The sequence below is a fragment of the Priapulus caudatus genome, unplaced genomic scaffold, assembly GCF_000485595.1.
Source record: "Priapulus caudatus unplaced genomic scaffold, Priapulus_caudatus-5.0.1 Scaffold187, whole genome shotgun sequence".
Lineage (NCBI taxonomy): Eukaryota > Metazoa > Priapulida > Priapulimorpha > Priapulimorphida > Priapulidae > Priapulus > Priapulus caudatus.
In genome coordinates, this window is record NW_014577248.1 from 266,691 (window position 1) to 280,289 (window position 13,599).

General features: G+C 39.0%; 2 protein-coding genes across 2 annotated transcripts in view; both read left to right on the forward strand.

The window, feature by feature from the left end:
* Positions 1–610: 610 nt before the first annotated feature.
* Positions 611–3,677, forward strand: LOC106806960 (xanthine dehydrogenase/oxidase-like; the record flags this gene model as incomplete). Its single annotated transcript, XM_014809146.1, is given in 6 exon segments — positions 611–739; positions 1,066–1,140; positions 1,302–1,472; positions 1,948–2,122; positions 2,270–2,349; positions 2,860–3,677. Coding segments are annotated over 6 exon segments (822 nt in total), but the record flags the coding sequence as incomplete, so codon positions are not given.
* A 340-nt stretch (positions 3,678–4,017) lies between these two features.
* The window catches only part of LOC106806950 (nuclear pore complex protein Nup205-like), a 31,128-nt gene continuing 21,546 nt past the window's right edge, over positions 4,018–13,599 (forward strand). Inside the window, 9 exon segments of the mRNA XM_014809137.1 lie at positions 4,018–4,080; positions 7,699–7,841; positions 8,172–8,343; positions 9,142–9,360; positions 9,593–9,678; positions 10,886–10,984; positions 11,230–11,362; positions 11,682–11,846; positions 13,207–13,382. Coding sequence (XP_014664623.1) covers positions 4,032–4,080; positions 7,699–7,841; positions 8,172–8,343; positions 9,142–9,360; positions 9,593–9,678; positions 10,886–10,984; positions 11,230–11,362; positions 11,682–11,846; positions 13,207–13,382 — 1,242 coding nt within the window. The 5' untranslated portion in view covers positions 4,018–4,031.

Sequence of the window (13,599 nt, forward strand, 5' to 3'; positions counted from 1 at the left end):
TCTATGCTTCACAGGAAAAAGTAAAACCCTTACGACTATTGAAGTGAAATTATGATGCTAGCAATGCCATGAACATATCTGTACATAGATGTTATAATGTATGTCTTTGTTATATATTCACATATATAATCTGATATATATATACTACAAAATTAATCGCAGCTGGAACGTAAGACATGCCGATAATGCAATAATGGAACCAAACGAATGAACAGCGAGAATGTTTGACATTCAAACGGTGGATTCGCGACCACTACGGGTGATCGGATTCCCCGGACTCATGAGGTTAAGCCTCTAATGAGTAAAAAATAAATAAAATAAAAAATGTCGGGGGATTAATGCGATATTGCAAGTTAGCTGCAGCTTTGAAGTCATGTGTTCAAAGCCTGTGGAGAATTTACTCTGTATATATTCATGCCAAGTAGACACATTTCACTACAAGCACTTAAGCACATCTCACAGTGGCACTTATTTTCAAGCGATGCAATTGTGTTCATGATCCAGCGGGCCATTGTCAGAAACATCGTAAAATTAATGCTATTGTTAACGCTAATTTTGTTTCTAACAACGGGCCTCTGAGCAGGTAGTTGAGTATATTACGTTTTCACAGGTGGCCAGCAGAGCCCTTCAAATTCCCATTGATAAGATCCACATCAATGAGACGAGTTCTAATACAGTTCCAAATGCCATAAGCACAGGTGGAAGTTCAGGCACCGAGTTATTTGGCGGTGCTGTTTTGGTGAGTCAATCAGGTGGTGAATCTGTTTGTGTTAGCTTTTGTAGTTTATAGAATGGCAAGATCATCTACCTATCTGTCAGTCCATGTGTGTATATACATGTTCTCGTCAACAATAGTGGCACAAATTGAAATGGCTTCAATTATGGTTTTTATGTTAGACACGTAGAGGGATGATCATTAAAAAGTATATGATCAAATGGAAGAATGAGAAGTGACTATCCATCATATATGAGTATTGACATGCTGTAGCTATATTATGTTTTTGTAACATACTTTACATCATCGGTACCACTTAAATGTTATTCCAAATGTTTCTTCACATTTAGAATGCTTGTGAGATCATCAGGGAGCGAATAGATCCATTCATGAGACAGAACCCAAGTGGCTCGTGGGAAGATTGGGTGAGTTAATTTACAAGCGTTTAAATGTACAAGACTAAATTAATGTTGAATAGAATTTACAAAGACATTGCGTGATGAAGATGAGAATAGTGATGAACTATATAAAGTGTTCATGCATGTGTGGGGTGCATGTGGGGCTGAATGGGTATTCTCTCTTGCAGGTTGAATCGGCTTACCTTGACAGAGTGAGCCTCTCAGCGACAGGGTTTTATGTCCCAGAGGGCTCAGAGGGTTACGACTTTGACACGCACACCGGCAATCCTTACACCTATCACACTTTCGGAGCTGCCTGCTCACACGTGGAGGTTGATTGTATCACAGGAAATCACGTGGTATGCACCCTTCGCGTTATAACTTGCATGAACTTTACAGTTATCATCAGCTTTGCAGTGAGTAAATGGCGGTGGCGTGGTTATATGTACAAGTTCTAGCCGAGTGTGGTAGATGCATATTTCCAGGTGTTAATAATGACAAAATAATAATGACAAAATAATGTCATTATTAACCCCTGATATTTGTAATGTTCTAGAACTGTGTCAGTCATACTTCCGAAATCCAAAACTGTTTTATAATGGTAAAATGATTATTACAGCCGATAAAATGATAAGTTATGTCATTCTAGCAGTTATTGTACAACATTTACATGGAACACTCTTTCATTTTGCATTAGCCTCGCTTTTATAGGCAACTCTTGATCAAATTATACTAAAGTCTTTACCAGCGTATATGGTATATTTAATTAAAATAAAACGTACGTACTACAGCCTGATATTTCTTCTGATAATATCTGTTAATGATCTTATTCAGATTCTGAGAACAGATATCATGATGGACGTTGGGAAGAGTCTGAATCCAACTATAGACATCGGGCAGATAGAGGGCGCTTTTGTTCAAGGTTGTGGACTGGTGACACTAGAGGAGCTGCGATACACAGCAGATGGCTTCCTGTGCACTCGTCACACTGGCAACTACAAAATACCAGGTAGCCATATATTGTGCTTTAGTAACAGGGTTCCCATGACAAAACTTAATAATGGAGTATTGACGGAAGGGGCTGATGTTTTAGATCAAACTCTGTCGTAATGTATATGCTTTTGGTGTATACGTTGTCTCTGCATGTTCTGTATAGGTGTCAGTGATGTACCAGTGGAGTTTAACGTTGCACTACTGCGTAACTCGGAGAACCCTCGTGCTGTATATTCATCAAAGGTATGTTACACGAATGTATCTGTTGTTCATGCAACTTTTAAAGAGCGTCGATTTTAATAAGTATATATAATCGTAGCAAACATTTTAACTTGATTATAATTGGCACTTGGAATAGCTCTAGTTGTGGAGATTTCAGGGGGGGAGGGATGAAGAGTTGTGGAGATTTCAGGGTTCAACAGCAACAGAGATAGAACGTTCCCCTAGCGACAGGTAGAAAGTTTTCCCCAACGAAACAGACAAGCGCGGGGGAGGTGGTCCCATATAGCTACCAGATGTAGGTGCGAAAAATGATCCCGACACAAATAAATTACACGTGCTAACCACAGCACGCGTGAAAGTCCAGTGTGGCCACCTCTAGGGGCACTACAGTAGTATATTGTGTACATCCACCACTGTCCACGTGCTACACAAATAAATAAAAATAGAAATGCGTCGTAGATTACGCACAGATATTACAACATATTTATGCTTTTATTATTCTCTGAAAGAGTTCTTCTGTTTCTTTTGTAGGCGATTGGAGAACCACCATTGCTGCTGGCCTCAACAGTTTTCTTCGCCATTAAAAATGCGATCGGAGCGGCAAGAGAGCAGGAAGGAGTTTCTGGTAGCTTCCAATTTGACAGCCCAGCAACTGTAGAGAACATCCTTCTTGCGTGTCCATCTACACTGCTGCCATCTACAGCTGGAAGTCGTGCATCTTGAGTTCTCTCCTATACAATATTTTCTACTATACTCATTTACACAAGCTATTGTTATAATCTTTCTATATCTATAAGTAAACCATGCAGTTTGATAATAATTCCCTAATCTTGGATAAAACAAAAGTATATCATCTATTGAAAACTTGATATGAATTGTATTTTTTAAAGATTTTTACTGTATTTTTGAATTTTTCCTATACACCTATTGAGCTATAAATTAAAGGCAACATGGTGTGATGATGAAATATGAATAATAAAGGATAAACATACACGTATGTTAAACACATGTTCGTGATGTTTTCAGTGTGTATTTTGGTATGAAATATTTCATACTACAGCTGGGAATTCACACTTCCAACTTTTATTCAGAAAGTTAAGGAAAGTTGAGAAGTTGACAAACTTTCTGTCTAAAAGTTGAAAGTTTGAACTCCTTGATGGTAGTAGTAGTAGTAATACATAAAATTGATGGGAGTGATACATTGTAATGCCAATGGTGACATTGGTGAGAGCTTGGTATATATGCAGGCAGTTGATCCTGCTCTGTTCTTCATACAGTCTATCAATTACTTAATTATCACTTGTACTGGGCCATTACTGTTTCAAATATAAACCTACCCTTTTGCACAAGTCCACATGTTCTGATTTTCTTAATAACCGTCTCATATTCCTTCTTATATTTCCTTTATTATGATGTCCTCCCCCTTGTCACAATCACTATGCCAGCCACTACAGTGAATAAAAATAAATTTAGTCGTTTTACACCTAATAACATAAACGAGGAACGTATAAATATAATTAAATACATATAATCATATATAGTAATATAAAATATAAATGTAGAAGGCCAATTTTGGTTTCGCCATAGATGTATACAAACGTATAAATTATTGTTTGTATCAATATAGTTCGTATCAAACGTTTGTATCAATATAGCTATGGTTTCACGTGTATTTTTACTCTGATTTTTATCAGCGCCAGTAGATGGCACTGCATGTTAAAATGGCTGCCTCCAATTCGGCGGTAAATTTAGGTATATTTCATTTATTGTACTATTTCCATGATATTACCATATTTATGGTGTAGTAAATTTAAATGTAGTATTTAATAGAGTAAATAGATTTTGTTGTAACAGTATTGGCATTGTAATTTTTAATGTAAGTAAAGTTTGAGGAAAATGTCGAATTACTGGAAAAACAACAACTTCATTAATACAACTTCAACTATATTATTATTACGTTGTTGCTGCTGCAACGGTACCGTCGCCGATTTTTTTTCTCTTAAAGTCACGGTACTGACGCCTGATTGGTTGAGCTAATTTGTTTCACACTACATGCCGTCCCAGCCGCCCAGGGGCGTAAAGTATCATGGGCAAGTGACATCGCTCATAAACAACATGGGGTCATGGTTAGGGTTAGGGTTAGGGTTAGGGTTAGGGTTTTATTTATTTATTTATTTATTTATTTATTTTACAAATTTATTTATAGCAACGGTAGTTATTATTCGCCGATAGATGGCGATCGCATCACTACCGTGACTTTAAGAGAAAAAAATTCGGCGACGGTACCGTTGCAGCAGCAACAGCCTTATTATTAACAACTAATAGTAATGCTCATAGGGTCTATGTCCCCCAGGGTACTGCCGGAACGTACCCTGGTCACTATTTGATATGGTTAGGGTTAGGGTTAGGATTAGGGTTAGGGAGTAGGCGTAGGCGACTCCCTAGACTCGTTAGTGCCATAGTGGAGTAGGCGAGGTACGGTTCGGCATATCAGATAGTACCAGGGTACGTTCCGATATATCGAACCGTACCCAGGGTACGTTCCGGCAGTACCCTGGGGGACATAGACCCTGGCAGCAATAGTAATACTAATAGTAATACTGTACTGAGTAATACTAATAGAGTAATAGTATTAGTAATACTAATGCTTATAGCCATAGGGTCTATGTCCTCCAGGGTACTGCCGGAACGTACCCTGGGTACGGTCGGGTATACCGGAACGTACCCTGGTAACTATTTGATATGGTTTACTGGTTAGGGTTAGGATTATGGTTAGGATTAGGGAGTAGGCATAGGCGACTCCCTAGAAGCTGCGACTAGGGGCAGCGCGTCTCCCAAGTCCGAAAGGCGCTGAATTATTAGTATTATTATTTTTTTGAATTAGGGATAGGGTTAGGGTTAGGATTACGACGGATTAGGGTTAGAGTTAAGGTTAGGGTTAACTGATTTTTATATCCACAACTTATACTAATAATGCGCCATCTAACGAATCACTATCTCTCCCCTGAGACCTACTATTTCGGACTTGGGAAACGCGCTGCCCCTAGAGGCATTCCTCCCTAGCCTCGTTAGTGGAGTAGGTGAGGTACGGTCCGGCATATTAGATAGTACCAGGGTACGTTCCAGCAGTACCCTGGGGGACATAGACCTCAGCAATACTAATAGTAGTAATTAACTAAAAACATGCATCGATAGCATAGCCCGACATCACTGCCAGCAGAACTGATCTCTGAGCAGGTTAAGACAGGATATTTCGGTAGTATAAGTAATATATAATGTTAAATATAATAAGTTGCCCGGAGCTTCCACATTAATAAACATCATACATAGGTACAACTTCCGAACATGCATGTTCCCCATTTGAAAGTTGCCATTGATTTATAACATGTAATAATGTATGATGTATAGTGATGTCCCGATGATCGATTATAATCGAAAATCGATCGATTATAGTCTCAAATTCGATAATCGATTATGAAAACAAATAATCGATTATCGGAAATACCAGAACAAACAAACAAGGAACTGTACTCACGATGTGTGAATTGATATGACAAGTAGAGCACAAGTCCTGCAGGGGCCCGTTGTTAGAAACATCGTAAAGTTAATGCTACGATAATACTTACGACTAATGTTAATGCTACGAGAGTAGCGTTGACAGAAACACATCGTAGCTACGGCACTTACTTACTATAGTAAAGAACAAGTCTTGTTCATGTTTGTTTAAAATTTTTAATGTTTTAATAAAGGCATTTAAACCATTTCTTTTTAAATTGATTAAATACCAGCGTGAGAAACTAGCGGTCGCCCAGTCGCCAATGGCGATTAGAAAATCGACCGGGCGACTGCTTGCTCGTGTCAGCTGGTCCGGCGGGGCGACTAGATAATCGCCGCACAGGAAATAAAAAATTTACCAAACTGAGGCCATAATAAAAATGTTGTTTGTTTGCCCTCACCCGACCGACCCGCATCCCAGGGCCATGTTCATTATTACATATGTAGTGGGTGGCCGGGCACCGCTGGTATGAGAGCGCGACAGCAACTTTCCTGGAATTGGAAATCGCTATATTATAATTTAGATATTAAATAACTTAATTATGGATCTAACTCTGACAGATTAACTTCATTTTCCTTTCCAAAGACTAATATGTGCTAAGAATTAAGATATTTATTATTTCTTAATTCAAGTTCCTTTTATTTTTAATGCTTTTATTTCCAGATTACGTGTATATGTGTGCGTGCGTGCGTGCGTGCGTGCATGCGTGTGTGATCTGGAAATAAAATCATGCACAATTTAGCTCTGATGAACACAAGCTGTTAAAAGTATTTTATATGTATATTGTATCACTGTACAATGTACATTATATAAATCTGTAGGCAAACATAAAAAGTATCTCCACACAAGCACACCTGAGCACGTAGACACCATTGCTGAATTTGTAAAAAGACCCCCCTCAAAAAAAAGCCAACCTATCTACCCACACTTTTCAGCCGGGGTCGGGTGAGGGCAAACAAAATATTGTTTAATTGTTGCCTGATTATATTGTTATTCTCTACTAATCTTCTACATTATTCTAATGAAATGAATGGTAAATTTAATCAAATATAGACTGAAAATAGTCAAATTCCGAAGCCTAAAGTCCATGCGAAGTACACAAACTCTCCATGTTTGTTGTGTTCGATTTTCTAGGTCATGCTGTTAAACCTCTGCTAATTCGATAATACTGGACATCCCGACCAAGCAGCGATCGCGAAATAAAATATGATAATTTATAAGAATACTGGACGGTCTTCAGAGACCGCTGATCTTTGAAACCGACTTGCGGACTTGTTCCGATTTACTACGCATCAGTGTATCGAAACGAGTAAAAAATATAATTTTTAAGAATACCTTAGAATGCACATCACCAAATTGCACCATCTCCCCTATAAAAACGTCCCCACATCCAAGTCATTCACTTTGCTATGACAGAAATCCTGGACCAGTGCCTACTGACCAGGACCAGTACTTCCTCAGAGGCACTGGTCCTGCAGGACCAGTGCCTCCAATTATCAGTTTTTCACCCTGAATACGGTATAGGAACAGACATTTAGACATTGATATACATACAGCAACCTTCACAGAGTTAATACATGATCATAAAACATGATAATATTGAATGCTATGTATAATTGTATATACAAAGTAAGATTAAATTAAATCTATGCTATTAATCCTATTATTAACCGATTATCCGATTATAATCGATTATCGATCGGTTACGGGAAACCGATAATCGATTATGAAATTCCAGCCGATTCCCATCACTAATGATGTAGCATTGTAGGTTCAATACATACTGATTCAGTTTTTAATTACCTGTTTCAAAGGTGCACGTCTGTGGACACCATACAAAGATCTAAACAGCATCGTGGAAAATGCCATTCTTCTGAAAAGACCCTATGTTATACATGATCTGGAGGTTGCACTCAGACGTCACAAACCTGATTTTCTGTCTCTGCTACAGAATCCTGTACGTTAACGTATATGTTCACATATATGCTTTATATATCTTACTATATCTACATTTTGTGTGTGCCCAAATGGTCAGCATCTATGCCAATGATATCACACTAGCATGATACTAGTACTACTACTAGTCTATATCTATAATGTATACAAGTGTACATATATATGCTCATGGTAGGGGGTATTGTTTAGCCAAAGTGTGTTACCGTGTTACAAAAAAATTCGTCTAAGAATCTTTATAAATTTACCCCGTGATACCTCTAGGCTCTATATACATGCATTGATGTATGAATCCTAGCTAATAAACGATTGTGTATGCCAATGGCAATTTCAGACAAAAAACCCAGCTCACAGGGAAATGGTGAAGAATGCAGCGAAGGAAGGTTTACCAATCGAGGGCCAGAAGGGATCGCAGCTGCTCAGCAGTCACCTGATCGAGGAAGCACTGATCATCAGCGACCTGTTCAACCTTAACGAGATAGCTGCCGTGGAATTGCTCCTTGCAGGTCCAGCTTCTAACACTATGAACTAGAAAGTCGGAGAAAATACGGACTAAACACGGAAATGGTGCAAAACGCACGGGCAGCTACGGAAAATTACCCAGCTAATTACTGTCCGTGGCAAAATATACGAACTCCTACGAAATAACGGCGAACTCCTACGAAATGTATACAGACTGCCAATTAACTCTGATATCGGCGAGTCCGTGTTTATTAGGTACAAACTTCGTACATTTGCCAGCCAGCGTGATAGCCCGAGCTATCAGCACCTGTTATCATTCCGCTGCATCAAAACCTCGTGCTGCTGGTCTGCGGGTGCCTCGCTGGCTAGCAAATGTTCGAAGTTTGTACGTAATAATCACGGACTCGCCGATATCAGACAGAGGCAAGTCCGTATACATTTCGTAGGAGTTCGTCGTTATTTCGTAGGAGTTCGTATATTTTGCTACGGACAGTAATTAGCTGGGTCATTTTCCGTAGCTGTCCGTGCGTTTTGTAACGTTTCCGTGTTTAGTTCGTATTTTCTCCGACTTTCTAGTTCATAGTGTAATATGCTTCGAGCGGTTGGCCAGAATTAATTAGAAAAACAGCTTTACATAACGTGTTAGTTGTTAGGTTTACTTTTGAAGATAACATTGTTACTTATACTTTGTGCAAACATTTTTGAATTTGAATGTTCGAATATAAGTTGTGTATTTCTATCGACTATTCTCTACGATTATAAGTACACTTCAATCAAGTCACTTACAGTTACAATTCAAAAGTCTGTTTGTCTAAAAACTATTGTTCGGTTTTCAAATGCAGGAGAAACACAGTTATCGAGTTTTCCTGGTCTGAATCGCGGCCTAGTAGCTGTCTTGCTTTACTATGACGGCCGCTCAAGCCTTGTTGGCGCTCTCAAAGCCCTTATTCAGTCACGGGAGGGCAAGACTTGGACACTGGAACTTGGAGCCGAGCTGGTTACGATGACAGTCCGTTATACAGACCAACTGATGGAGGAAGGTCTAACTGGGAAGATTCTAGGTGAGATAATTTGTTCTCTTGAGATGTAGGGAACGTTTTTTTGAGAACTTTATGTATTTTAATGATTTTGATGGTTTAAGCTGTTGCTGCTTGTAAAGTCCACTTGTCTGTGTGACAGTAATTTAAATGTCACATTGCCCATACAAGCATTTTGTCTGGTAAAGTTGTAATGTAGGAATTTGTCTTTTTGTGTTTACCAATGTTTGAATGAATATCCGTTTGCTTATTGCAGGTTTATTGAGTTCACTGGATTTAACCAAAGAAATTAACAAGCTACACGAAGACAGAGGGCTTGGCAGTCCACGTCACAGAAAGCAGGTAAGGAACTCCACTGTAGCTTGCATAACATTACCGGCAAAACAATCAAACTGCAAATACAGTTAAAATCTGATCTGTTTGTCGACAAAAAGGAAAATACTAACCCTAAAATAGTACTAAACTATGGTGGTTTTTAGCTCACCTTGACATCATCAAGCTGAGTTATTGCCATGGGTCGTCGACCGTCGTATGTTCGTCTTTCCGTCAACATTTGGCTACGGTCAACGATAAGTCAATAACTCAGGAACCGTTTGACCCACATGTTTGAAATTGGGTATAGTTGTTACTGCTATGCTCCCATATTGACCGTCCTATTTTGGAGCACGCCAGTCGACCTACTTTCAAGCCACGGCAATTTTTTGGCAAAAATGGGAATTGCCATTAGTCAGTTCAGGTTCAACGGATTTTGCTCACTTTTGGTATGTGAATGAATAAGGGCTAGGGGTTTTGATATTTTATTTTTTTTATGCAATTTAGGTAGGTTTTGGCAATTATATAGCATATTATATAGACACGCAGATAACAGCCTGTGGTGTCACACTCGTCTGGTTCGTTTTACAAGATATCCAATTTTTGCGATATACAGATGGCAACCGTGTGCTACCGCCTAGAAAAACTCATACGAAGTAAACACTTCCATACAACCAATTAACCTTTGACAAAAGTTGTGTTATGGGCAGGGAAACACAATTGTCACGTGGTATATACCAGCTACGTGGAATAAGCGTGTCCTCTCAATCTTACACGTTACACATCAGGAGCTCCGCTTTTAGGCAGTGCCTAAATCTGAATATTATAAAAACGTTAAATGGTGATCATTTAGGTGTAACGCCATCACTCGCCCACATCTCAGACTTTCACATCTCAAACATTTATTTTCACATAAAAAATTACACATATAATTATCAAGAATATATAATGGGAGTTCTCGCATATATACTCTTTGTTTCTATAATGTACGTCGATGGTTGCTCAATTAAAACTGACTTCTTCTCACTCGCTCATTTGTGTCCTTTTTTGTGGTGAGCTACAGTGCCATTGACACTTTTTATTTCCTCTTGACAGGATTTATATTGCAAGTTACCTTCCTCTTAGGACAATCACCATGACAACTAAACTTTGTCACTCACTGAATACAACTACCTAGTTTGTTGACCCCAAATTGACCTTTCATGTTAGGGTTTTACTTTGTTTCGATGTCCACTAGGTGTTAGATTTGATGAAGGAGATTCGTCAGCAGCTTGCAGACTGTCTTCTCTGGTGGTCCTGCGGCCAGACACCGTTGGATAAGCACAACACTTTACAGGTACCAGTAAACTGTCTTTGCATACCACAGAATTTAAATTTGTGATGAATCCACAATGTCTTACTGGAGTTACAATTTCTAATTATATTTGTATCATAGCGAAGTCAAAATGAAAAATTGAAAAAAAAATTGAAATTAAAATGATTTAATCTCGTGTTTCTACTTAGATTATCAATAATATATTCTACATGAAGGTGTTTTTGTAAAATTGTAGGTGTGTAATTTAACACTTGATTGTTCCTCAGTTGCTTTCCCATATGAAAAAGGACAAATGTCTGAGTGCAGATGGTTCATTGGAATCCAGCACCCTAGCTTTGCTTATGGCTTTCCTCTACTGCATTGACGTGAGTGTACTGGAGCAAGCTGAGGATACAGAGGGTGAGTGTGAGGTGCTGAGAGACTTTAGACTCGTAGTTAGGAAACATAGTCAACAATTGTGACCCTAATACTTAGTAAATAGTAATTGTATTTTAAGATAAAGATTTTGAAACGTTGTCAGGTTAAATGAAGTTTCATTTTCAGTTACCAGGTGGTAGTTAATGACTGTTGCCAAAACTGTCAGTAACAGGGCAACATATTTAGACATATCTTAATATAAAACTTCTTTAACCTATATCACAAAAACCGATGAACTAACTACAAAGGTGAAGTGTTCCTGTGGTCTAGCAAGACTGAAATCACTCTCTAAATATTTTAGGTGTCCTCGAGAAGTTGCCGATACTCGCCGATGCCGGATTCGTTCCCGCTCTGCACAAGGAGATCCTAGCTGAGTATCGATGGGAATGCACAGAGTTGAAGACCATCGTGCAATTTGCCTGGGGAGTCACACTGCGTGTACTCTCTCAGCATCCAGCCAGCCAAGGTAGCCGGTGTAATGTGCAATTCTAGGACTACTACCCCCTGGACAACTACCTTCCCCCCGGACAATTACCTCCCTAGGACAACTACCACCCGGACAACTACCCCCATAGGGCAATTACCCTCCTAGGACAACCCTAACCCTAACCCTAACTCTAGGGGGGTAGTTGTCCGGATGGTAGTTGTCCGGGGGGTAGTCATTCGGATATGGTAATGTGCAGTCTGCTGGTCAGGAATAAAATGCGCGTAGTTGTGCTATTAGTGTCTTTTAAACCCAGAATAGGTGAAATGTGGATGCTACGGGATTCATACGTGACCTGGATTACCGGGCAGATCCCAGAATTTTCAATATATCATATTTCTGGTTTGGAAATTCTCTGAAACTTAAAACTCTTGGAAAAGAGGGTATTATTACATTTGGTCCTATGTAATCCTTGAAAGTGTACTCATATCTGTCTTTATCATATATGAGAAGTAGAATTAAATTCATGCAAGAGTTCACTAATCACTGGTTGCACAATACAAAGTACAAATATTGTATTCAGTTAAAATCTCACAGTCGTTGAAAATGGCAATTCTAAGTCCTAAAGACTAAAAAAAAGATATTTTTATTTGATGATCAAAAATTATTAGGTTTATGAAGTTTACCTGTATGAATGTAATGGGTTACATTGCATGCAGGTGTGAGCATGTTAAAGGCAATCACGTGTCTAAGTAGCAGTCTTGGTCATGTTGCATGACACATGTTCGTGCAAGAGTTTATTCACTAATAACTGGTTGCGCAATACAAAGTACGAAGATTGTACTCAGTTACACTCACTGACGTTCAAATTGAATTCTAAGTCCTAAAAATTTCAATATCTTCTTGTGTATGATAACGTTTTTATTTGATGATCAAAAATAATTAGGATTATGTTTACCTATATCAGTATGAAACCTGATTGGGTTTACAAGTAGTAAGCAGCTAAAATTACCAGTAGAATCCGAGATGCCAACCACTACGATTTATCCGTATTTTATACGAATTTCTATTCCTTTTGCACCACTACAACCAGTTTGTATCAAACTACGAATTTCACTGTGATCGAAAAAAATAATTTTTTTTTAAATTATTGTCATTTTTTACCCTCAGAATGCAGGAAATTGCATCTCAGAATCAAATTTTTTCCGGGGGGGCATGCCGGACCCCCCTAGCAAACTCGGGTCACTACGTGACCCTCGAACTACTAATTTGATGGCCAGAAACTACAGATTGCTTCAAATATGTGTTGGCATCTCTGAGTAGCATGCAGGTAAATGTGCGAGCATGTTAAAGGCGAACGCGTGTCTAAGTTGCAGTCTTGTTGTGTGATGACTCATCGCAGGTCTGAATGAGTTCCTGGAGGAAGATGAGAATGTCGTGAACAACGTGATTGACAACGGCGTGTTCCTCATGCTGAACAAACTGCTCGTGTCGGTTCCTGGCTTTCACCAGGAGGAGATGTACATGCGACGAATGCACACGCTCGTTACCGACTTCATATCACTGATGCCGCTCAAGGTAGATTAAACTTCAGTCAAACCTGTGTAGAAGGGTCGCTCAAGGGAAACACTAAATCTGTCCTTAATAGACAGGTGTGTGTTGTGTATAGGTAGTTTCGTTGTAAAGGGAGGCAGTGACAGTGTCCTTAATAGTCAGGTGTGTGTTGTGTACAGGTAGTTTTGTTGTAAAGGGAAGCAGTGACAGTGTCCTTAATAGTCAGGTGTGTGTTGTGTAC